Source organism: Colius striatus, chromosome 1 (genome assembly GCF_028858725.1).
Source record: "Colius striatus isolate bColStr4 chromosome 1, bColStr4.1.hap1, whole genome shotgun sequence".
Classification (NCBI taxonomy): domain Eukaryota; kingdom Metazoa; phylum Chordata; class Aves; order Coliiformes; family Coliidae; genus Colius; species Colius striatus.
The window spans coordinates 109,052,784-109,079,304 of NC_084759.1; the positions used below are offsets into that span (position 1 = coordinate 109,052,784).

At 50.1% G+C, this 26,521-nt stretch overlaps 1 protein-coding gene across 2 annotated transcripts in view; it reads right to left on the bottom strand.

Annotated features, from left to right (window-relative positions):
* IGSF3 (immunoglobulin superfamily member 3) overlaps positions 1–26,521 on the bottom strand; it is a 101,149-nt gene that overhangs the window by 13,113 nt on the left and 61,515 nt on the right. Inside the window, exons 3-6 of one of the 2 annotated variants that reach the window (XM_062002836.1) lie at positions 24,068–24,478; positions 22,824–23,213; positions 20,750–21,151; positions 16,827–17,231 (exon numbers count right to left, since the gene is read on the bottom strand). In XM_062002836.1, the coding sequence (XP_061858820.1) occupies positions 16,827–17,231; positions 20,750–21,151; positions 22,824–23,213; positions 24,068–24,478 (1,608 nt within the window). The remainder of the gene's footprint in view (positions 1–16,826; positions 17,232–20,749; positions 21,152–22,823; positions 23,214–24,067; positions 24,479–26,521) is intronic. The other variant, XM_062002845.1, reaches the window with a different exon arrangement.

The following is a 26,521-nucleotide window of genomic DNA, read 5'->3' on the forward strand; positions in this document are numbered from 1 at the left end:
TGTGCTTCTGCCATACCCCAGACACTCTCTTTCCCCTTTGGTTTGCTTCAAGATGGCAGCCTTAGCCACAGCACTCACACTCGTCCCACCTTTTTGGCTCACTGTTGGTTAAGAAAGGTTATTTCAAGCATTAATCAATCTTCCAAGTCCCCGGGAGATGAACCAATAAAGGGGAAGGTGATTCTCGGCAGTTTCCTTTCTCCCCCAGCCCCCTTTCCAAACAGTTTATTTTTAATTGGTACTGGATTATTTTCCGCAACCGTTACTAAGGAAACCTCTGTTACTATAGCAACTGTGTATGTTAAGTCAGTAGCCCTATATCTATTAAAATGCAGTATATACACATGCTGCGTGTGGTGGGCTCGCTCAATATCAACACACACATGGAGACAAAGCCAGGGTATGCAGAGACTGGAGCTGCTGAGATGCAAGCATCCCTCCCAGTGCTCTTCCTACATCGTGGCATTGCCAGGAGATGAAAATGAGGAGCATGGGCACAGAGCAATTTTAAGCTTGGTGTCTGGGGCAACAGAGCTATACCTCGAAGGTGACACAAGTATTTCACTGAAGCAGTGAGGGCTTTGTTCCCTGACCATAATTATGGCAATTCTCACCGTGTACCAAACAGTAAGGACACCTGAGGTCATCCAAAGGCTCTTTTTTATGGGGGTGAGGGTGACGGGGAAGAAATCTGCTTACTAACACTGGCAAAAATGAGATGTTAAATTCCACACATGTGCCCCAGCCCTCCAAGCCCTCCTTGGCAGCCACTGCAGCCAGCATTCAGGAATTTGCCTGTGCATGCACAGAGTCCCTCAAATTTTAACAAGATGATCGCTTCTACTGCTGGTACCAGTGGGAGCAGCAGGCCCTGGCAGAGAATTACAGGTCTTCCCTTTGCGCTTGCACAGGTCCCTAACACGGCGTGCCAAGCTTTGGCTAGATTAGAGGTATCAGTGGTACGTAATGACACCCTGCCAATGCCCTTCTCAGCTAACGTGACTTATTTTCTTAAAGGAGGCACACTACAAAAGATGCAAGTGTGGGTTCTGTGTCCCTCCCACAGAATTAGAGGGGATATTCTCAGTCATTCCCAATCAGTGAGCAGTAAATGCTTCCCTGGCCAGGCACTGGCTCCTGCATAGTAAATTCGCACTTACTTCTTCCTCATTACCCTTTGCAGATCCTACAGAAACAATTCACAGCTTTTACAGACCACAGGCTAAAAACTGATGAGTTGGAAACACTGTGGCACGCTTTCACCTTTGGGCTGCAGGCTGGTTTGCTTGCTCACACAAAGGGGAGAGATCCTCTGCCCACAGTCTGGTTAGGACATGGGAAGCTCGGTGGGGTGGCTCACACTTCTGCTCTCTCACAGGGATCACCATCAGCCACCATTCACAGACAGGCAAACTAATCCAAAAGGCTCATTTTGCATTTTGGAAAAATAATTTTAAAAGGTAAAAAAAAATATAAATCCTCAAGTTAGTGGTCCAGGGTGCTCCAGTACATCAGGGAGCCCATCTCTTTCCCTCCTGGTGGCATACCTACTCTGGCGCAAAGTGGGTCTCTCTACGCTTTGTGCAGCCTGCCAAGTCATGTTTAAAGATGCCTGCCACGACATGGAAATGATTGTAGCTGCTGGGGCATGAGAGAGATTGCAAGAAGAGTGACACCCCAGGCGCTGTGCCAGCCAAACCTCATTCTCCTGGCACCAGGGAGTGGCAGGGGGGAACTCCCTTTCCTGGCTTGAGGATTTCCCGGGTAGAGAGCCAGGGAAGGGCTTGGCCTCTTAAATGCTGAGCTGATCCGGTCTGCCCCAGGGGCTGGGGTTTTGGTGTGCCAGGGCAGGGCTGCTCCAGCCCTCTCTCAAGCAGCAGAGGTGGTGGATGCAGCAATGAGAACACGCACGGTTACATGGCATTTCCTGCTGCGCTGTCATGAAGCTGATGTTCTCTTAACAGCCTCCCGAACATCTGCTTAGTGAAGGAAACAGGTGGATGTACCTAGGTGAAGTTATCGTGCATATCATCTGCAAACCATAATGCTATTGCCACAATGTCTCCTGCTCCCTGGAGGGTGCCAGTAAAGAGGAGATCATATCTTGATGTACTGTAATTGGCCCTCCATACGCTACTAAGGCTTTCAATTTACACTGGCAACAAGTCATAGTTACAACCCTTGGGGTTTTTTTAAAAGCAAGTCTGGTCTCCCAGCCCCTGTGAAGCCTCTCAACCTGTGTGAAGAACATGTGCAGGCACTGAAGGCTGCAGTGGTGCTCAAGCAGGGGCCCTGCAGGTAGCGCTGGGTCAGAAGACACTATCTGACTGCTCAGAGACACAGGTTCTCCTCTACCATCATGGCATTCCTCTGGAATGGATACATGGGTGATGAATTCACATTGGAACCTGGCCAGGACATGGGGGACACCTGCCTGTTAGGGTAGAGAGGTGGGCAAAGATGCTGACCTGCAGCATCACAGTTTCTTTGCACTAATTCCCAGGCTGTGGAGAACATTCCCACTCATTTGCAGGGACACGCTTTGTCTCAGGATACCTGCTGCAGCCTTTGGTTCTCGAAGCTTGCACCTCTGGGCTGCGGGCCAGGTCAGGCACACCTTACAACCACAGCAGGCTATGACATGGCTAGGTTGCTCTACAAGCTGCAGTACATGGTAGGGGTTCTCTACAGTATACTGTCAAGCAGGCAGTCTCCTCAAGCTGGACACATAGTAAATACAGTTATACAAATATTAGGGGGAAGGGAAAGCAGTCATCAGAGAAGGAGGAATGAGGCAATGACGTGAGTTGCAGCTTTTCTGCTGACTCGCTGCCATGGTGAAGCCGCTTTGCTCCCTCCCCTCTGTTTCCTAATCATCAAGCAGGGGTTGCAACACTTAACTTTACCAAAGCACTTTGCAATCTGTATCTAAAAATGCTGTGATAAAAAGATACTGTGTCTCAGACTCCTTACATCATCTCCCCTTGTAGGCAGCAAGAAAACACAACAGTGAGAGTTTACTTCCCACCTGGGAGACACTATTACCAAGCCTTGGGAATGGCGATGTTTAATTGCAGCTGAAGATATTGCCCCAGCCCCCAAAAAGCCCCATACAAAACCCCAGCTTGCTGCCTTGCAGCAGAGGAGTGGGCTACTGACCAGAGAAGGAGCCAGCTCTGCATGAGCCAGTGGCCATGAAGCAGAAGGAGTGGCCAGAAGGATGGCCACCCCCAGCTCACATCGTTCCTAGGGCGTCCTGTCACCATAGCAGGGAGGTGGTGTTCCACTTTGGAGGCTGTTGCCCTTTGGGGAGAGCTCCTCCAGGAGACACTCTCGCCTCGAGACAACTGACAAAGCCTTTCAAGAAGTTTTCCTGGAGAATGTCCTACTTTTAAAATACTCAGTTGGGATTTCACTGTGCTGAGGTGTGTGTGGCAGGGTGGGAGGAGGAGCAGAAAAGAGGCCACTCAACCTGAACGCAGTCCTGGTTTAACACCAGACACGAGGTTCAGGGCTTAGCAGGCCGATCGAGAGAGACTCCCTTCCAGGAGCACTGCCCCTGGGTGACTTCCTCTGAGGAATCCATCCTCCCCAGCACTATCAGTGCCCAACCCCAAAGGGCACGGGTTGGACTTTTGGTGCCAACTCGGCTGAGCCTTCAGCCTGCAGTCGCAACCCAGAGGCACCTCATCATTTCCCTCGCTATGGCCTGAAAAGCGCTCGGTGACCAAACTCTCCCAGGTGGATGTTTGCCTGGGACTCAAGAGACTCATGAGCAGGTCACTGCCCTGCCATAGGCTTCGACACACATTGGGCCAGCCCTTCTCCCTTCCACACGGCAGGGCTGAAAGGCCTCCGCCACCTCCACACATGAGGACACGTGCTAATGATCATGGGCAGCTGGGAGTCAGGCAAGCACACGTCAACCTTCTGACCCAGTGTGGCAAAGGGTGTGGGACTCACACTCACTAGGTTTGCTGACAGCAAACCAATGTTCAAAAGGGAAAGTCGTGCAAGCCCTTTCAGAGAAGACACATCGGAGCAAAGGCGTTCACAGAAGGGAAGATGATGGGATGCCCCTAGGAGGACCTTGCTCATTAGGCTTATAGAAATCACAGCAAGGCAAAGACAAAGACTTCCAGTGCTGGGGTAGCCTTCCCAGAGACTGCCAGAACATGGCAGCACAGCTCCCTGACTCCTGCTATTCTCTTTTAATAGAACACAATTCTTCCTGAAACTGGATTAGCAAGGTTGCAAATTGCATTAGTCAACATGGGAGGCTGCTGGTGCAACAGGAGCAGGAGAAAGGGAAATAGCATTAGACTTTGCTTGCCATTATTACTGCCATTATTAACTTGTCACTTTACTGTAGTGTTCCTATAACAATGAATTATTGCCTGCAAACAGGCTGACATGATTGAATTACTGGGAGAGCAGCTCCATGGGAAGGAGAGACAACATTAACCCTTTCCTGAGGAAGGCTCGGATGCTCCCCCCTCCCAGGTGGGCAGACACAAGGACTGAAGCTTCGACTGAACATCAACTTGCCATCTTGACCTTCAGCAGTGCTGGTTTCAGATCAATGCCAAAGGTTTCTATGGTCCCTGAAGCGCTCATGTCCTGGTTGCAGGTATGCTGCTCTGGGTTGGACATGCAAACAAAAGTGGAATATATGTCTGTCTGCAGCAGCGATTAAGATCCACACCTGGAGCTCTCCCTTCTTTGCACATCTTCCTGCAAACTGTCTGGCCTACTAATTGCAAAAAGCTAAATCCACACTTCTGCATGCTCCTTCTTTCTGGTACAGAGAAGATAGATGCCTGGACAAGCCACCAAACTGAATGACTGCTAGTCTAGATGGATGGTGGTCATCATTTTTTTTTCCTGCTCCTCCTACCCCTCCCCCTCCCTGTCAGGGTTAACACTATCTGCTTGCAATCAGATGGGAAGTCAATCTGACTTCGCTGTCCCCTGCTTGGCTCCCCTGGAGAGACTGTGTAATGGCCTCTCCATAAGAGGGTTGTGCCAAGGCAGAGCCCCTGTGCAGAGTGAGAGGGAGCAGACACGCTTTCACCCACCCAGGCCATGCCCCTTGGCATCACCCTGGGTGTCACACAAATGACATTCCCCCTGCTCTAGAGATTTAAAGAATGACAGAATGGTAGGGGTTGGAAAGGACCTCTACAGATCATCCACTCCAGCATGCCTGCTGAAGCAGGTTCACTCTGAAACTCATCCAGGTGGCATTTGAGAACCTCCAGAGAAGGAGACTCCACACCCTCCCTGGGCAGCCTGCGCCAGGGCTCCCTCAACCTCACAGGAAAGAAGTCTCTCCTCATGTTCAAACAGAACTTCCTGTGTTCCAGCTTGTGCCCAGTATCACTTGTTCTGACACTGGGCACTACACAAAAAAAACCCCTCATCCTAACCTCTTGACATCCACCCTGTAGGTATCTATAAGCATTCATAAGGTCCTCCCTCAGTCTTCTCCAGGCTGAACAGTCTGAGTTCCTGCAGCCTTTCCTCATAAGGAAGATGTTCCAGTCCCCTGATCATCTTGGTGGCCCTGTGCTGGACTCTCTCCAGAAGTTCTCTGTCCCTCTTGAGCTGGGGAGTCCAGAACTGGACACAAGACTCCAGATGAGGCCTCATCAGGGAAAGGAGAGGGGGAAGAGAACTTTCCTGGACCTTCTGGACACACTCCTGTTAATGCATCCCAGGATGCCATTGGCCGCCTTGGCCATGAGGGCACATTGCTGGCTCATGGTTAGTTTATTATCAACCAGGACTCCCAGGTCTCTCTGCAGAGCTGCTTTCCAGCAGGTCAGTCCCCAGTCTGGCTGGTTCATGGGGTTGTTCCTCCCCAGCTGCAGTACTTGTCCTTGTTGAACCTCATGAGATTCCTCTCTGCCCAACTCTCAAGCTGGTTGAGATGTCACTGAATGGCAGCACAGCCTTCTGGGGAATCAGCCAGTCCTCCCAGTTTGCTGTCATCAGCATTTGACAGGCTTGAGCTTGCCTGCAAGTACTGCTCACGTTTTGCTAAAAATTAGCAACATGACACTTCTTTATCAGACTTACAGTCCTTGTATGAATGCTGCAAATAGTACTTCCTGCAGCACAGCTGGGTGAGTAATCCCAGTCCCAGGAGTAAGTTGAGGAGCTGGCTGTGACCCATCTCCTCTCAGGGACAGAAAGATGCCAGGAATAAACCACCAAGTCACCCTTATTTGGTATGTTCAGCAAGTTGCCACAAAGTCCATAGCACAGCAGGTGCAGACATTCCCCTGCCCCCCAACCTGCTGCTGCTACAAGATGAGACAGGTACTTAAATAGCTGTGCACATCCATGCTGATCATTGCCTATTCCAAGAGCCTCAGTTCAAAATTCAGCCTCAAGCACAGGCTTGTGCCCTGAAGCACACTATATTACTGCAGCTTGGGGAAGCACGGGATGATGTGCTCAAAATGCTACCAGAGGGTGCTGTGGCAAAGCAGAACAGGCATCTCCCGTCCTCAAACCTTGTGGGGTACTCGTCTGCTCTGCTGTGCCCCCATCAGCTTCAGCCCCACAGAAGGTGAGCACCACATCAGTCAAACCTGCTGACAAGCAGCCCAACATCCCCGTTCTACCCAAAAGCAGCACAGTCAGACTGCTGACCTACCAAACACTCAGGTCACGGGTCAAGTCCGTCGCTGCATGCCACATGCTGTGGTGTGAAGTCTGCAGGCAGTGCAAGGACATCTGCTCAGGTAGAGGACAGCTTGGGAATACCAGGCACATCACACTGGAGCCAGTGGAGCAGCTAACAAACTAGAAGGTAATCAAGCAGGGCCTCAGGGAAGCATGCGTATGTGACCCAGAAAGTCTCTTTAAAACTCAGAAGCCATATGTCTGTGAGCACAGAGAGGGCTGTGTGTGTAGCTGCGGGTATGGAGAAAGCTGGGAAGCCCAGAGCACCCAGATTCAGCCACAGCTAACCCTGAGAAGCAGAAACTCTCTTTAGGACAGTGAGGACTAATAGCCAATTTAAGAAATAAACAAACATACTGCCGCAAATATATTGCCCCATCCCTGGAAGTGCTCTAGGCCAAGCTAAATGGGGCTTTGAGCAACCTGGTCTAGTGGGAGGTGCCCCTGCCCATGGCAGGGGGGTTTGGAACTAGATGATCTTCAAGGTCTCTTCCATCCCAAACCATTTTGTGATACCCCAAAGCAAAATGCTGCACAAACCTAAACCCAGAAGCCTTCCTGCCAAACCCTGAAACGAATGGAGAAGTTCTGCAAGAGAGAGAGAGGGGAGGGAGAATAAAAGATTCCCAGCATGAGTTGTGCCTGCTGTCAGAAAACAATATACGGCTCACTGATCACTTGTAAATTAAAATATGGAGATAGGATCACTGGAAGATAAATTCAGTACCGAGCTACAGCCACCGAGGGTAAAGAAAGAAAAAAATAACATACTGAGATATTTAATCAACAACTCATCAGAAAGATTTCAAACAAAGGCATGCTCTGTCAATTAGGGGGAAAAAAAAGTAATTAAATGTACCTGAAGAACAAGTTATAACACACACAGCAGCACCACACACAAACTCCCATGCTGGTCTGGAGGCTAGCCATTAACAGCTGAACTTCCTTGTTAGGTGTCAGAAAGACACTTGAGAAGTCTGTGTAGCTGCACGCTAAGAGTACAAGTGCACCCTGCAGCACAGGGCTGACTTCTGCACATGCTGTATTTGACTTGGGCATTTTCAGTGCCTACTGCTTAAAAGCTGGCTGCTACACAGGCATGAGATGCTGAGGCTGGTATGAAGTGCCACTTTCTCACCATCCAGAGAATAAGCTCTCCAGACAGACTTCAAGCAAGATCACACTGCACCGGGTTGCCAGCACTACCCTCCGTGTAAAAACAAAGTTCCCAGAGAAGGACTCACCTGAATCCATCCAAGAACTTGCTCTCTCCACTCACCTTTAACTACTCCTTTTTAGCTAGGCTACTTTACTTGAGGTTTAGGAAACTGAGCTGGCACACAGCGGGATCGATGCTGGCACAAGGAACGGGTCGGGATCATGCAGCCAGCAGCGTGCAGCAGTGATGAGGATCACCTCCTGCTGTGCAACCAAGTGCTACCTCAGCTTCACCTGCACCCTAAATGCTCGTGATGCTGCTGCCTTCATTAATTAACTGTCAAATCCGTCTGCCGTGTGAAAGAACAACCAAGCAAAATGAACCATCTGTCGTTTCTCAAGAAATTGCCTTCTTGAGCTTCTTGATGACAGAGGAAGCACTACAGCAGGGTGGGCTACAGATCCATACTGAACTCCCTGCTTCCCTGTCATATAGGACAGGGAAAACTGGAGGAATTTTCTTTAACAGCATCTCAAATTCCTGTTTAAGCAAGTAAGATGGTCCTAGGAGCTAACTTCTATGTATGAAACTAAAGATGAAAGATCCTGAGCCATAGGCTCAGCACATCCAGGGCCAGATATTTCGCTGTAAGGATGCAGATCGTAGGTCCAGTGAATCCAGGAATTTAGTCTCTGACTAAAGTCACAACAGGTACAAACCCCAAAATAACCAGTTCTTTATGAACTAAAGTTCTGGAAAAGCATTCAGATAAAAAATTGTCCTCCTTTATTCTGCTGAGACAGAGGTATTAGTCTCACAAGGTAAAATCACCATGGGAAGAAATGGATGGGTTTCTTTCACTGAAGTTGCTTCCTTTACATTGATATGCTGTACCACCTGGCTTTGCAGGTTGCTGTCACAATGAAAGAAGCCACTCTGTCCAGCCAGTTGTGTCCCACCAGAGAAGACATCCCCAGATCATCAGTTGCACCAATGCTCGTGATGGCCAGAAGCAGGGAATTTGCAATACCTGGGACTAGGCCCTCTCTCTGTCTGGCTGTTCAGCACTGTTCTTCTCAAAACAGGACACAGCCTGCCTGCACAAAGGAATGATGAAGAAAGATATGTAGTTTCTTATCTGATGAGGAGCACCTCACGTTACAAAGAAGCTAGAAATGGGTAATGGGATGAAGCTGGAACACAAAAAGTTCCATTTAAACATAAGGAAAAACTATTTTACTGTTCAGGTGAGGGAGCAGTGGCACAGGCTGCCCAAGGAGGGTGTGGAGTCTCCTTTCTTGGAGGTCTTCAAGACCCACCTGGACATGTTCCTATGCGACCTGATCTAGGTGAACCTGCTTCTGCAGGGGGGTTGGACTAGATGATCTCTAAAGGCCCCTTCCAACCCCTGCCATTCTATGATTCTATGAAAAATGCTACGGGTCCCACTCACAAGGACAGACAGCCAAAGCTGCTGCTCAGGTATGCTGGGAGTGACACCTGGGCTGGTACTGTGCAGACTGCAGGACTGAGATCCTGCTCCTGCAGCACTGGGCCTGCTGGCCTCAAAGCCACTCACCTTGCTGTGGACCAGTGGGGCAGGCAAGGGGCTGGGGTTCCATATATGGAACAGGGAAGGTGAATGGCGGTCAACACCCACTCATCACCAGTGCTCCCTCTGCCCCAAGGGCTGCCCCTGCTGACTCTGCTTTTGAAGTCTTCAAGAACATGAGTGATGCACAAAGCTTTAGAGCTGGACACAGTCTAGGTACTGTTCATTGCAGAGGATTTTAGTCCAAGGAGAGCAAACAGTGAATCGATGAAAAGCTTAAGTATGTGGAGAAAAGGCGTTCAAGACAACATCAAAGCAGCTGCATGTGCATGGACTGCAAACAGGCTGACACCGCGGTTCTGCATGTGCACAGTGCAAATGGGAGTGGAAAATCGCTCAGGAGGTATCAAAGTCAGAAACTGAGAGTGCTTTGAAATTGAAGTGAAAAAATTGCTCCTAAAAAGGTAACTGTGAAAAAAGTTAATTTGAACAGAGCAGCATATTCTGAATACAGCCCAGGTCTCCTGGTATTGTCAGTCTTGTCAGGGGGCTGAAAAGCAAGACTGCCTGCAGCAGATCAGTGAGCATACACAGAGCAGGCTGAGCTGGGTTAGGTGTAGGGATGCTTTTCAGGAGGTAAAGCCCTCCTGAAATTGGATGCTTCATATGATTAAAGTCCAGGTTATGCCCTTGGGTGCATTTTCCAGGCTGGAGCCCCAGGGGAAGCCCTGAATATAACTGACTGCAATCAGCTCTATACACTTGGCTCTGACAGAAGTGTTTCACAGGCAGACCTTCAGAGGAGCCAAGTATCACTGCTCTCAGCTGGGAAACCAAAGGCAGGGGGAGGTGAATCACAGCTCTGACCCTGTAAGGCCAATGTCAGCATCCCCAGCACAGGGTTGGGAATGAGCTGCCTCCCCTGCTGGTTATGTTGATGGGCTTGTTTTGACATGGCACTTGTTTTGTGGGATCAGGATGGCAGTTGCTCTGGGTGCTTTGGCTCTGCTGACACCAATGTAACCTCCTGCTGATATATGAGCTGCCTTGGGTCAAGTTTGCCTGGCTGAGTGATGTGGGACAGCACCTCTGAGACACCTGTGGGTGAGAAAACACAGCTGGCTTGACAAGGCCAGCCAGGAAGCATCCCACTTGGAGAGCACCCTCAAGCGGATGTGTGTCCACAGGGAAAATCCCACCTCAAATCTGTATGTACAAACCAGTACCTGATCACTAGAGGGTATGATATTGCACCACAGCAGCAGCGAGAAGAGGAGGCTCTTGGGTGTGTGTGACAGGAATGGTACACGGAGAAGATGGGGATGTCAGAAGTGGATGTGATGGCTACATGTGAAGAATCCCAGGCATGCCAGCCTGGGATAAAGAACTGTGACAAGGTGGTAGAAAGTCTAAGCAGCTGTCCCAGAGGACCTGGCAAGTGCGGGGACAAAGCTCCCTAGGGCAAATGTGCAGGGCTAGGAGACTACCAGGCGTATGAGGAGGAAGAATCAAACCTACCTATGCTCCCTTGAAAAGGAAAAGGGTTCCTCCTGGGTTGCTAATGTTGGTCTATGCAAGGGGACAGCCGTGGGTCACACAACACTGAACCCCTTCATTTTGTGCTGGAAACCAATAGGAAAGCACAGCAACTCTGAGGCAGAACAGCAGGCCTTACCCTACTGGCAGTGAAGGGAAAGCAGCAGGCTCCCAGGCACACGGGGAATAGGAAACTGCTCTGTGCCTGGGAGCCTGCTGCTGATAAACAGATCCTGTCTCTCCTGAGCACTTCTTGAACAACTTCATCACTCAAGCAAGAGTCCAACTATTTGCCAGATGGAGCAGGCAGCTGTAAAGCACGGAAGCAGTGCTATTCTACAGAGCAAAACCACTCTGGGATCAAGCAAGCAGCAAACTTAAGTTTCCAGACATCATTTCTGTAAGGAAGTTTCCAGCTCATTAGCTTTTCTTGTTTAACTTTATTGCTGGATGCTGCCAGTGGCAAAAAGTGTCAGGTTTTTAAGTAGACACTTTGTATCTCTTGAAACACTTGTTTGACCCTACATTCTAGAGTCTGGTCCGTGACCTCACTGGTCATCCATTGTAGAAAAGGCATCTTTCAGATCCAGGATTCCTCACATACAGACATTACTAAGAGATGGAAGTGTAGCTTTAACAGTAAGATCTGATTTTCAATTGTTAGCGAAAGCCTCTCCTTATACTCCACACATACCTTGGCAATTGTTTGAAAACAGTCCTCCTCTCCCAGCATTAAGCATGCAATAAAGCAGCCTGGCTTTTCAATTCTCTTCTATCTCATTCCCTCCTCATCCTCCCAGTATCCCCAGCCTCTGCAGTCACAATCATCTCCTGCTTGGCTGCTCATCGAGTCTTCAGAGGGAAGGACAAGCGAGATCCTGAGCTGTCTCTCTGTGTCTGTCAGGGATGTGCTTGGACAAATAGGTAAAGAACCTCTGCTTTCTGCTCCTTAGGTTTCTCTGGCCAACAGTAGCCCAACATAGCCAGGCTGCAGTCAGCAGTGGTCTCTCGTGGACAGCAGGAGAGCGGCAGAGTGTTCTGCACCCACCTGGGCATGGGATTTGAGGGGAAGCACACCTCTGCCTCACCCCATTTTCCAAGTAGAGTTCAGGCACAAGCCTCCTCCAGTTTCTCCAAGGCCAGCTTGAGGAGCCTCCACTCTCCCCCTTCACGATGGTTTCTACTTGACAACTCCTAATAAACCAAGCGTTATGAAGCAGCCACTGGAGAGCCTCTGGAAGCTAATTAATTCTCTAATGAAGAGCCTGCCCACCTTGTTTGCTCAACGGCTTGCAGGTCAATCAATCTGCCATAGCCCATCTTGCAAAAAATCGGTGAGGAGCCAAGCACCCCTGGCATCTGCTTGGTTATCATCCCCTGCCACCCCTCCTTAGCCCTCCTCCCACCTTCATTACTGTCAAAAACCGAGAGGGCAGATTTACAGAGGTGTCCGTAGCTTCTCCCCATGTGCACGCTATCGGATTAGTCACCAAAGAACCAGCCAAGGGATGACACGAGGACAGAGGGGTGGGAAGAGTGCAGAGGCACAGAAAGGTGAGTGCCCCATGACTCAGAATGGGCAGGTCTGTGCCTGAGTATGAAAGGAGGGAAGGGGATGCTCTGCCAGGGATTGCCACAACCTCCTGCTTCTGTGAAAGTCCTGCTTCTTTTACTCTGCTGTTTCCAGAGAAACTGTCCAGTACTCAGACCCCAGGCCCTCTGCAAGCTCTGATGTGTCACCCTCTCACTCATGCTGCAGGGGAAAGATAAGTGCGGTAACACACAAAAGGACAATGGCAATTTAACACACCAGCACAAATCTGCTCAAGCCTCCTTGCCAAAACTGTCCTATCTAGACATCCTCGCCTGCCCAGATCACAGCAGGGTCCCCATCAGGCACTGTGCCACCAGAGACTGTCTGCTGCCCTTGTCTGAGTCCTGCAGACCACACAGACTCACGCAACTCCCAGGCAGCACCTCCCAGCTCAGCTCCTCCATTCCTGAAAACCTGGCAGGGAGAAGCAAGATGCAAGGAGAAGCTGGGAACAGAGCTCACCTGAAAGCATGGCACTGCTCTAAGGGAGCAAGTAGGCAGAGAGCAATGAGGGGATGCTGCTCAGCCAGCAGCCTCACAGTCAAGGCTCAGCCCCAATCCAAACACGTCTGAGGTCACTGGACTTGAAAGGAACCTCCTGCACCTCTGCCTCCCCTAAAGCCTGAGAGCCCAACGTGTGCCAGGGAGTCACCACACCTGTCCCTTCCAAGGACAGGACACATCTGTCCTGACTGGTCTCTTGCAAATCATCCCTGTAAAGTTCTTCTCCACCTGGAAAGAGGCAAGTGCACAAAGGGTAAAGAAACATCTCCAGAAGGGAAAGTGTCAGCAAACCCTTGGGGGAAAGGGGTGGTGAGCCCTTGAGGCAAGGCACGGCTTTCAGAGATAGAAGAACTGGGGTTTCAAGGGCAGACCAGACACTACAGTGGAAGGGGAGCCCCAAACACAAAGATGTGGGTGGGAGGGAATCTCCACTCCTGCACTTCAGGCTTTCTCGAAGCTCAGCCTGTGCTTTGGCTTTGGAGAAGCAGCTGGCGTGAAATGAGCTCTATTTTTATTGTTCCTTCCCTTCTGCTGCAACATGAGCTCATGAAGAAAAAAACCTGAGAAGCAGCTCAAGAGGTGAAGGTAAAAGGAGAGCATTGCATTGTAAGGACACAAGATGGCCACAAGTGCTCTAGCCTGTTCTGGTTCTGGTTCGCAATCCTGCCCAACAAACCCTCCACACCAGCCTGGATTTTGAAGTTAAAATCCAGCACTCATCCTACAGCAGTGAAAGTCTCTCTCCCTGGAAAGCACACAAGAGCTAGCTGGAGCTACCTAGATAGGTACACAACTCTCTCTCTCTACATTGCATCCCAACATGTTCAGGCTTGTGTGACATGGAAGAGCAGGCCATGAAAGGGAGCTTTGGGTCCTACTGCTGCTGCTGGTGGGTTTTCACACACTAGCAAGAGTGAGGGCCAAATCTGCTTTCAGATGCCGTGCAGAACACTTGTGCCACCCTGCCTACAGACTTTGCATTCAGAGCTGGGTTCATGCTGTCTGCCTTATTCACTCCCTCCCTCCCTCCCTCAGGAGCTATGTGCTTCACTTCTCAAGTCACAGAATCACAGAATGTTAAGGGTTGGAAGGGATCTTGAAGGATCATCTAGTCCAACTGCTGATGTTTTCTCAACATTACTTGTTGGCCATGAGACAGCCACAGGTGAAATTACTTTGCAGCCACATTAATACACACAATTCAAAGCCAGCGCTGCCACCTCTGCAGTTACCACCTGGCACAGGTGACAGATACAAACACTACCTACTGCAAAGGTGCCACTGAGAGACAGCCCAAGCACTGAAACAGCAAACTAACAGACCAGAAGAAGCTCCAGCACCCTGTCTCTTGAGGATATTTCACTCTACAAAGCAAAGAGGTTAATGAAGCAGTCACTATTTTCTCTTTCTCATCTGAAGACACCTTAAAGGCTGACAGGTATCAATTGCCATGTCTGCATCTGGAATCTGTCAAACAGGAACCTGTCACCCTGACAAAGAGGGAGCAGGAGTTTAAGAGGAAAGTAGAATTCCAATATTAATTTACAATCTGGAAACACAGGGGGGGTCAATTTACCAAAAGACCCCCAGACAAGCCTTCCTTACAGTGTCCCTTAGCAGATCAGTACTGGAGACAGTCCACTCCCAACTCACTGGCATATGAAGTCAAAGCAGGAACTCCCAGCTAGTGGCAAGGGAAAGGAGAGAGCTAGGACTAAGACACACAATAGCAACCTGAAGTTACCTCAGATTAAGGTGTCTGTAGAGACACAGACTGACAGTGAGCTCAGAGGGTCAGTTGTTCAGGGGTCCTGAATGACACCTTTTGAAGAAGCCTTAGATATTAATCTGAAAACTAGCACCTGATTCATCAGCACAGGTCTGAGTGGAGTGGAGGCTCTAGGACAGTTATTCAGATATATCTGAGGAAGGCACCTCCCACATATCCTTGATGCTCTCTGGAGATTATCCAGCCAAAGATCCAGCAATAACATGACATGGTCCCTTGCAGCCTGCAAAACTAGGGAGAACCACAGCAGTTGCTTGTAAGATTGCTGGCATTGCACTCACAGAGAACATCAACCATCCGCCCTCAGAGGCTGCGTGGGACTTGGAAACAAAGCACAGACAGAGAGTGCAACCATGGTGCTGGGGACATTCTGAGGAGTTTCTCCCTTCTTTTCCAACCCCCCTTGTGAGCTATAAAACCATAAACATTATGCAAGGCTCATTGGACTGACAGCTCAGATTTGTAGAGCAATAGTTGGTTGAGCAGCAGCAAGATAGGGAGAGGCAAAAGCCATGGAGACCTAGAGGACTTGTTCTGTTAAGGCATCACTTGATGGTTAGTGCTCCAGTAAGGAAGAAGTGGCTGTCAGAGCACCGTTAAAATGTCCTTTAAATGTCCTCCTTTCCACCCTGAGCTGTGACACAGAGGCTGTCTTCAGGAAGCTCTTACCAAGGATTTCTCTTTCTCTCTGCCTCACACACATATGCATAGGCAGAGATGTGCCATGAAGAAGTATATTACTCCAGGGACTGTATCCAGTCAATGCTGTTTCCCAGGGAAATAAGCTCAAATGATGAACATCATCAACCTGACCTTGTGAGCGGTAAAACATGTATTACATGGCAGGATAATCAAGATAAATGGAGAAGATTAATCTGAAGACGAGGACACAGAAGGAGAGAGAGGAAAAAAGATGATAGAAAGCTCTTGAGGTGCCTGGAGCTCAGAGCATTCCCTGACTTTTCTACAGACACGGTACAGGTTGGGTAAAGTAAAATAGAGTATAAAATTGGCCACCGAGGGGAAAAACACAAAGCCCAAGGCATAAGACAGACCCTAGGAAGGAGTCCCTCTGTACAGGAATACAAAGGGAGGACTACTGTGCTGCAATGACCCAAGCCAAGAGTCTTGAAGGTGCTAAAAGCCTCACCCTAAACATCAACTCCAGCCCTAAAGCAAAAATAGCAATAAATCATTCAGCTTACTAATGGCACAAAGCTGCCCTGACCTCCTGTCTTTGCTCTCCTCCATAGAAAACAGAAGGCACCACCAAAGTATTAGTGACAAGGCCTGCAGAAGACATCTAACTCTCTCTGCTGGCTGTATAGGGAGCATAAACATCACTGAGGTTTTCTGACTCTCCCTCCCAAAACTAGGTGTCTGTTGACTAGCTGTTGCACCCTCTGTGTGGGCACCCATGGCCTCAGTGACTTCCAGCAGGAAAAGGCTCAGTTTCTGGTGGAGAATAAAGTCAGGCTCTCATTATCTGCTTTTGCAGATGACTCCAGAAGAGCCAGAGATGCAGCCAGTTACTGGGACAAGAGCTGCAGCACCTCACCTATGGCATATGTGCATGTGCAGGTTTTGGTGGGAACACGTCTCTGTTCTTTGATCCTGTTTGCCCCATCCCTCCTCTTCTCTTCCCCAGGTTAGTCTGCTCTGATGAACGGAGGTTGCAACCCGAAAGCCACCTCCATCTCACAAGAATAGCTCAGAGACTGGATCCAGCTTCAGTCACCTCACTTCTCAGAAGAAAATCCTGCGAACAGCATACAAGGAGCAAAGAGAGGACCCAGTTGCCCAGAGGCAAATAAGAGAGCTTCAAAACATTTACGGCTGAAGAGTTGAGCAGTTCCACCTGAGCCGTGCACAACTGGGAAATTCCAGTCACAGCCACGAGAGTAGCCCTCACACTGGAGAGACCATTGCAGCACTGGCACACATCCCATCCCCATGGCGGGGCACCTCCCAGCCCCTCTCACGCTCACTTAGCACTCACCTGGCCGTAGGACCCTGATTTCCAGCAAGTTGGAGGTTCTGTCAGCCAGCCGCGTCCAGCTGCTGTTGTAGTTCTTCCTCCAGAGCTCAGCCACACACTGGTACTTGCCGGCCTCGGTATCGCTTGCCCTGCTGATGCTCAGGCGCACGTTGTTGCTGGATTCGGCCTTCTCAATGGCGGTGCGGGTCCGGAATCCCGTGTACCTGTCACCCCACTGGACCCCACCATCACGCGTGAAGGTGACCAAGTCGTGAAACTCTGTGCTGCCCGCTGGCTGGAAACGCCACGTCACCGACACCGGTACCCACGACGGGTAGTGGGGCTTGATGATGCACTGGAGGTCGAAGGAGTCGTTGTAAGTCACCCCAGGGGTGCGGGAGATAGCTGTGATGGCAAAGCCGGCCTCTGTGGAAAGAGAGAAAAGGACTTTTAGAGACACCTGCCTAAGGAGACCATGCTGTCAGCATGCAAAAGCTAGAGCGTGGCCATCCAGCCATGGGCCCGGAATAACCAGTCCCTCACCTTGTGTCAGCTCTTCCTTTGCAATTGCAAAGTGCACCAAAAAGCAAATTCAGAGCGAGATGCCTGCATAGTGGTGACTGCTCAGCTTCTGCCCAGGGCAGCAAGATCCCCTGAGACCTGGAGGGCGAGCAGCCAGCCTTCCCTGCACGCTGCCAAAGCCCTGTGCAGAAACACAGCAGTGCAGTGGTAAAGGTGAAGCACCAGGCAGAGCAGCTGTCAGCCTGACTGCTGCGGGCCCCGCGGCTCACATCCCCCTCTTAGGTAGAGGTTCCCATCTCATCCTCCCATTCCCCACCCCAGGTCTGCAACTAGCTGCTGCAGGTGAAAGAAAGGTGAAGAAAGTGCCAAGGAGCAGCCTTCATTCATGCATCAGAGAGGTGGCAGTGGTTACAAAACCCCAGGATAGAGGCGACTGGAAGGGAAGCTGGTTGGCTCTTGTTCTTCACACAGCACGGCTTTTGTTCTCTTGCAGCTCACAGCTCCAGGATGGCTTTATGCCGTTATCCTCCCACGTCCACCACTCTACAAGCTGGTAAATACATTTTGACTTGTCTGCTTCCAGCACTTCATTGTTTTGGGGAGTTTAAAACCAGCAGTCTATTAGTAATTTGAAGATAACGTATTCCCAGTTGACTGGCTTACATTTTGGGTCAGAGTAATTCTGTTGCTCATTCATTCAGAGCTGCAGAGATAAATATTTTCTTCTCTTCTAAACACTTCAGTGCAGCCAGTAGATTAAGCAGGGACCTTGTTTTCTCTTGGTCACATTCCCCAGGAGGCTCTGTGGGATGTCCCATATCAGCTAGCAGCTCTCCTCCCTCCCCCTGCAGTTCTGACCATCCCAGCATAGCCCAGTAGAACCAGAAGCATCTTCTGGGTCAGCGAGGAGCTACAGCCTGCCACTGGCTGCAAATGACAGAGATGAGCCAGAAGCTCACTGCAGCCTGCAGAGCCGCTGCCGTGGGCCAGGCCGGCTGCAGCACACACACCATTGTGCTGCATGGATCCAGCAAGTGCCTCTGCAGCCCCAGGGCATCACTGGGAAACACAGTTACTGAGAAAACGGGGCAATCTTTGTGATTAAAGCCTCTTGCAACATGTTTAGTCATTACCCAGGAGATGAAGTAAGACCCAGGCCACTTCCCCTGCAGGACTGTTGCATCTCATCCGCAGGTAAGCCCTTTCCTTCAGATCCTACAGATCCCCCTTCAGATCCTCCTGCTCTGGCAAGTGTGTTATTAGGTCCAGCTCAAAGCACTGCTGAGCAAACAATGGCCCGAGAAAGCCTACTTACTTTCATCAAGGCCATCTGACCTCATGACCTCCAGTTGGCTTGGCCAAGGAAGCTTCACAAAGGGACTTCTCTTGACTGCTGTGTGAAAGCCAGGTGTGTTTCTCAGGTCCTCAACTCAACCAACATGCTTGTGGCACTAAGGTTAATACACAAAGGCCCTTCTTCCTTTGGGACTTGGTACAAAAGGAAAGACACCATGCATAAAAGCACGCAGATTGTCTTGTGAACCCTCCCTACAAGAACACAGCAGATCATCCTCATTCTGCCTGCCCTCTCCTTCCCCAGCCAGCCAGAGATTGAAGTCCCTATCAGGCACTCAAGATTCTCAGAAGTTCAGGGACAATTTGGTCTCATCTGACAGCACATTTCTCTTCTGGCTACTGCTTCTGAACCACTTTGTAGATATATTTATGGGTCTGAACATCATCTGTGCTGGTTCAGCTAAAGAGACTGGTAAATGATTAGACCTTAACTTGAAATGTGAGTGTCACTAAATGTACTGCATTTTTTTTACTAGTGATTTCTGTAGCCATAAACTTCTCTTGCTCTTTCTTAGCACGTTCCATTTGAGCTTCTCAAGACACTTAAAAACATAACGCTGAACAAAAAATACCAGATCCAGCAGCAACTAAACAATACTCAATATTTTTTCCACTAAATTTTCATGAGCTACTTCAGTTTTGTTAGTTATACGAAGAAGACACAGGAATTTCTTGAGACTTGACAGAAAACGCTCAACAGTCAGCAATTTCTCTAGGACAAGGAGCAGAGGAAGAGGGACAACTACCTTTCCATCACATCTTCTGGGATTGCTGGGCAACTCCAAGCATTTCAAATTTTAACAAAAGTGACACATTTAAAAATCTCAGCACCTAACCTCAGCATTTCTACAAGTGGCAGAGTAAAGAGAAGGACTGATAGGTGGACTTATAGGAGGCCAAATGCAGTTGAATTCACGAGGAAGATGTTGTTTAAACCAGAGGAGAATTTGACTTTAGTTCTTTACAAACTAACAACCCTATCTGCTTTTGGAAGCTACGTGGCCAAGATTTCTATCTCCAGACAGAACAGCATCTGAAAGGTCAAAAGTGAAGGGGAGGAAAGGAGGAAAAAAGCAAGAGTTTAATCAGAATCCAATACAACTTTGAAGTCTGGTCTCTCACATATCTCGCCAAAGCTTAAGATTAATACTGCTGAGAACAAAAAAAAAAAAAAAATCAACCCAAAAATTCCTAACTTGACCTTTCAATAGAGCTCTCCCATTGTTTATAGCCCTGGCATTCTTCAAATTAATGGCCTCAAAGGAGCAGTCATCCTTTCTTCAGTCTCTTGCAGAACACTTTGGGAACTAGTCCAGGACTTATTACAGCAAGGCCTGAGCAGGGACAAAGTAATTCACACTCCATGCAATATCCAAAATGCCCTGCCTGCCCTCTCCCAAATTGATGTGGTTTCACTGAGTTTGAAATGGAAGAGCCCTTTGGTAGAGCAGAATACCAGCTGCAACGATCCCAGGTCCTAGTTCAGCTTGGTCATGGACAATGTTGTGGTTTCAGGCCAGCAGCTCAGTGCCTCCTGAGGACCATTCCTGTCCCTTGTCTTCTGTAGGCTTCTGATGCTGTCAGAGATACTTGCCATTTCTGGTGGCTGGGCCAACAGATGCCCAGCGTTCTGCTCTCCTGGTCTGGCGAGCAGAGGTAAGGTTTACCCAGAGCAGGCAAGGAGGCTTCCATGCCCACAGGCTGCCGATGGAGCACAACTACTACGCTGGCGAGAGCCCAGCTCCAATGCTGGGTGACATGCCATGGGACTGGCCACCTCTCTCCTTGGAAGGATGCTGGAAGCACCTCCCTTCTCCTTAGCCACCCCCTGCTTTGCTCCTGCCACAGCCACCCCTCATGCTTTGCCCCCACACACAACAGGGCGTGTAGGCATTTTGCACCAACCTACTAGGAGCTGCAGGTGGGCTGCTCGGTACCTCTGTTTTGCCAGTAAGCAAAGGCGAGAGTGCCAGGAGCAGCCCCAGTTATTCACAGGTGACCTCCTGGGGGGAGCCAGACAGGTAGGGGAGCACGGCCCCATGGCCCCCCACGCTTCAAATACTCACCCAGAGCAGTGATGGACACTGGAGTGCCCGTGTGCCGCTCCCCAACCATCTGCCACTCCCCATCCAGCATCCGCATCCACTCGACCACCCGGCACTCGTAGTGGCCCTCGTCTGCCTTGATGCTGTTGAAGATCTCCAGGGTGAAGGCCCCGGGCCGGACCTGCTCCACCTGGATGCCCCCGTAGCTGCTGCGCTCGGCATACGAGGGGCCCGGCTGCAGGGTGCCCTCCCGATCCAGACGCACAATCTCGCTGCGCCGGTTCAGCTTGTCCACCAGCTGCCAGGCGACGGAAAAGCGGCTTTGGGGCCCGAAGCCCGAGCGCACGTTGCAGGCAAAGCGCAGGCTCTCCCCCTCCAAGACATTGCTGGCATTGTTGATAATCTCCAAGGAGATGCTGGTCTCTAAGGAGAGAAACGCAGACACACAAGGGGAGATGATACACACTCGCCACTTCTTGGTCTGCAAGACGGACGCTGCCGGCCAGAGACACTTTCTACCAGCTGCAGGAAACTGCCCATGCGTTTGGGTCCAGGCACATCTTAACCTCATGCGTGACCACATCCAAAACCAGCTTATGGGCAGCGAGCTGCTCCCGGTGACTTGGCACACTCAAGGCACGTGTAGGCAACAGCTGAGAGAAATCTCTCTGCCTACGGCTCACAAGACATTCGCGTCTTCTGGTCGCAGGTCCAGGATGGGATCTCAGCAAAACTTGAGAGAATTTGTGTTGCTACAACATGCACCACATGCAACCGTCTCTGCCAAAAAGAAAAAAGGCTTCCAGCTCCCTGAGCTTTTCGTTTCACATCATCTTGACCATCATCTTGCCATGTCCATTCCCACAACACCTTTTGGGAGAAGCTCTCCCAAACTCCCACTGCTAGTGACTCTAGAGGTAGCTATGAGTATTTGATAACACCAAAAAACCCTGGTGTCCTGAGCTTCCCAGACATGTAAGGCTTTACTGCTTGTTTTTCACAGAAACTGAGTGCTGGTTACTCTTGCTGTCGTTCGTCGGAGTTATGGACACTTAGCGCCCTTGAAAAATCATCACATTTGTTCCTAGAGCTGGTGATTTATCAAATGGTAAGAATTCAGTCTGACAGGTGGTTGTGCTAGAAGCACTACACTTTAGACATTTGTCCAGCACAAGATAGTTCTAGCTAGAGTAATTTTCATTTCTAAACAAATGAGACCAAATATTGGTAGGAGAGAAAAGAAACAGAATATCTTTTGGAAATTTGAGGAGGAAAAAAGCTAGAGGACAGTGCTGCATTTCCCTACAAACCTAAGAGACAGGACACAAACATCGCACCAAATCCTCTCGCAGCTGACCACTGCCAGTGGGCAACATGTGCATGGTTCACCATGCCACAGGTAGCTGAGTTCCAGAGAGTAAAAGAAGGAATGAGTCAGTGGACCCTCTTCTCTCTCACCCTGTTATTTCCATATTTATCACATTTATCTGACAAACACAAAAAGGTACCCAGGCAAGCCACCGGCAGGGTTGTTTTCACCAAAGCTGGTAGACACACATGGCAGAGCTCCATGCTGAAGAGCAAACCGGGGTTCAAGGACCACCATGAACCCTGGTTTCTTCCAGCTCAGCTGTCTTGCAAGGCAGCTGAACAACAGCCACTGAATGGCCTCCAGGAACCTAGCAGCTCTTCCCAGCGGGAACCCAGATCAAGCTGGTCTCCTTGTAACACCTGCTGAGTACTTTAGAGAATCCAACTCCTTGCAGAGCAAGGCAAGGAGAGAGGTGTGAGAAGCAAGTCAGAGGCTGTCACACACATCTTCAGCTCAAGGACAAAACTGCCAGCTTGGTGTCATTACCAAGGTGGAGGCATGTTTCCCCACCTATGAACCTGACACGTATCCATTCTTCTCTATTTTCCCCTTTCCATCAAAAAATTTTTAAATCTTGCCAGTTGGGATTCCAAGCCTCCACAGCATGCAAGCTCTTATCTCCCCCTCTTTCCCACCACCGAACTCCAGGCATGTCACAGTCTCACCAGCTAGCTGCCCAGCAGACCAATGGCCCCAGAAGGACATGGGCAAGTCTCTACTTACTGAGCGGCAGGACAGTGATGGGGATGTTCTTTGGCCGCTTGCTCTCCTTATCGATGAAGTCCCCTGTCACGGTCTTCTCCCGCTCAGTCACCCGGCAGTTGTACTTGCCACTGTCCTCAAGGCGGAGGCGGTAGATCTTCAGCACAAAAACATTGTCACTTTCTTTGGCTACCTTGAGCTGGCCCAGGGCCTCGCGTTGGGCAAACTCATTGTTGAGCACAGGCACAGCGTTGGGTCCCAAGCTGGCGATGAGGGAGCTGTTGAAGGCCCAGGAGATGGAGAAGTAGCGGTCGGGGACATTCTGCGCTTCAAGGATGCACCGAAACTCGACTGGCTCACCTACAATGTACGTCCGCTTCTCTGTCTCCAGTCGGACACTGAACTCCTTGTCTGAGGAGAGACAGAACAACTCACGTCAGCATGGCAAAGCACATCAGGAGAGCCAGCACACCTCGTGTAAAGTATTTATAACTTGCTACTCTCTGCGTGGCCAACATCTCTCGGACATGTACTTCTACAGGTGGAGGGGTTAGGGGCTCGCTTTTGTTGTGACAGCCCAGATGGGCTATGCTGCAGGAGAGGCAGCTTGCTGTCCAGTATGCAAGCGCTGAAAGGCTTCCCGAGTCACGACCTTTTCCTCCAGTGTTTATCCTGGGAGCAGCTCTGCTGCAACACCAGCATCTAGTGGCTCTCCAGGATGTGATCTGAAGCCTAGTCCTGCTCACACCCTGCTCAGTGGGGGTCAAGAGGCTTGGTCTTTGGACATATCAGAGAGGAAGAAAGAGCATAGCCAGATCTTTAGACCCTTAGTAGGAACCTGTGCTGCAGGCTGGGAGAAGGATTTTGACTTACAAATGGACCTTGTGCAATACAGAAGTGCTTGTGGAAGTTTTAGTTTTACTTTCTCCTCTGTCATTCCTACCTCCTCACCAAAATTCTTCCTGCCCGTGCTAGCACCAAGCACTTAATATGTTTTAGCTCCTGTGTCAGCCCCAGATTGCTGAGCACATCAAAAGACAGGGCCTGCCACCAAAGCCGCCTTGCTGCTCCATATACCCTCGTTGCTCTTTGCTGACATTCTCCCTGCCTGTCAGCAATGCTTGGGCCCTCCTTGGGCCTGCTTCACCCAAGTGAACATATGGCAAAGCAGGGAGCTAAGCCCTGGCCACCTAACAAGGTGCAGCCCTGCTTTCTCCTTCCTCCCTGCACCCAGCTAAGCGAGAAAAAGCAGAGGAGACACTGACCGGTGGCCTGCACGTTGACGATGGCACCCTGGGAACGCTTGCGGGTCATGGCATACCAAGACTTGTCTGGATCCTGGATCCACTCCGCTGCCTCACAGTAAAACTCTCCCTGATCCGATGGGTGGAGGTTGTAGATGGTGAGCTTCGAGGTGGTCTCCCCAACTTTGTCCAAGCGCACATCGCCCGTGGCTTGTCGCTGGGCGTAGGCGCTGCCGGCCCGCAGCACGAAGTCACGGCTGAGGGAGATGACCTCCACGGGCGCCTCGCTGCCTCGCTGCCGGTACCAGGCGATGGAGACATGGCTGTGCTGGGCTGTGCTCTTGGACACTTCACATTTCAGCTCCAGGGAGTCATGCTCCACTTTGTTCAGGGTCTGTGAGACCGCCGCCACTCGCAGCGAGTCGGGGATCACTGCAGCAAAGGGGGACAGGGAAACACAGTCAAAGTTAGCAACACCAAAATGCTGAGTCTGAAGCCCAGACACGCTGACGGAGAGTAAGGGCAGAGGTTTCTTTTTATGGTTGTAATTAATCGTTAAGTATTAGCAAAGCTCTGTTAGCTCACATCTAGTCCCCAAAAAGAGAACTATCTCCAAATCCCTTGGCTGGGAAAGACCATGAACTGCAGCACATATTCCAGTGCTGTGCTCAAATTCCTGCTTAACAGCCCCAGCAACTGCACAGGGCATTCCATTACACCGCAGAGCAGCACAGCTTAATACACCTGCTTTCCACCAAGGCATTTCATCACAGGAAGGTTCCCCTCCTACACGATATGCCCCTCAGCACGCTTTGTGGCCCCTCTCCTGCCTACATCCTTCAGCCACTCCTTAGCCCTGCACCCAGAGTCTTTGCCCCTCTGTTACCATTGAGGCAAAGCTAAATGTATTTAGTTCCTTTAGTCTTCCCTCATAAAGAAGTCAGGAGACCCAGATCCCCTCCTTTGTTTGTATCTTTACATATTGTAAAAACCCCCTCAGCCCGAACAAAACAGTTTCTGCGTTAGGAGGGAAGTGGTTCCTCTGAGGGCCTGCTCCCATGACACACTCATATAATAAAACGAACTCAACTAATAAAACTGTTGGCTACTTTTCCGGTTGATTCACCTGAGGAAAGGAAGTACAGTTGCTGATATCAGGCTGAAAAAAATAATTGCAGCCCCCAACCTTGCTTGATTTCAGTGAGGATCTTAATTTTAGCGAGAGGCTCTATCACCAGAAGACAGACTTTCTCAAAAAAAAAGGCCTCTCTAGACTTTGTTGTTTCAAGGCACATCTTGTGGAAAAAAGAATGCAAACCTTCTCCCCAGCTCTGCAGACAAGGCAGCGCCAGCAAGCCTGTTAATGCCCACAGTTTCACCACGTGTACCAGTGGAATATAATTAACATATCTCCATTCAGTTTCATTGACAGCACTGGATGGCTTGACAAAATTAGCTGAGCTGTCGAAAGCTGTGTCTGTTCTGCTCAGGCACAGCTACAGAAAGCAGTGAGATGCGGTGAAGGCAACTGCTGCATATTTCTGTCAGAAAAGTCAAAACTGAAGAGGGGAAAGAAAAAAAACACACTAGATGGAATAAACAAGAGGGAAATCTTACCGCATCCAGGATGGATAGGGGCATTCATTTCTACCACGTGTTCTCTACCCAGGGAATTTACTGCCCCTGACATGGAAAGTACCTGGTAAAGACATTTACACTGCAGGCCATTGCCCCCATCCCTGCAACCATGTCTCCTCCTGCCTTCCTTCCCCTCATCTTCCTCAATAGGGTCCCACCCCATGTGCACCAGTAACAGTCTCTGGCAGACCATGGGCAGGAGCCTGATGCCTCAACTTCACCTCTTCCCCCTCCCCTTGACTCCCAAACCAGCAGTAACCTTGCCAGTTCACGCCGCCTACACGATAAGATTTAAACTTCTCATTTCAAACCTTTCTGAATAATTTCCAGAGCCACACAGCTCCTTTCTCTTTTCCCTCTGGCCACAGGCTCTTAGAACTTATCTTATTTAACCAAATTAAACCTGATCGTCATCTTGATGGACTTACTTTCCCAGTGAGCGGCTACAAAGGCAGAGCTCCCTGATACACCAGCCTCTCTGCACAACACTTCATGAGGAAGTGGCTATCCAAGAAGGGAGGGTGCCTGTCTTACTTCCCATGACTTGAGAGCCCTGGGCACCCCACTGGGCACTTGTGTGCCCCCCTAGCTCTGCTCAGCAGCATGGCAGCTTGCTGCTACGGGTAACTCTGTGCCTTGCTTACTCTGGGGTCCTGCCTGCCCCCTGTCTGGAGGCAAGCGCAGGGCAGACACTTGGCTTTCCAGCTGTGGAGTTGCCCGGTCCCTGGGAGTAACACTGGGAAGTCTGTCGGGAGGCTGGGCTTCAGGCAAGCGCTTGCCACACTGTTCCCCAAACGGGTTAGAGGCTGGCACAAGCACTATTTTGCCAGCTAGAAT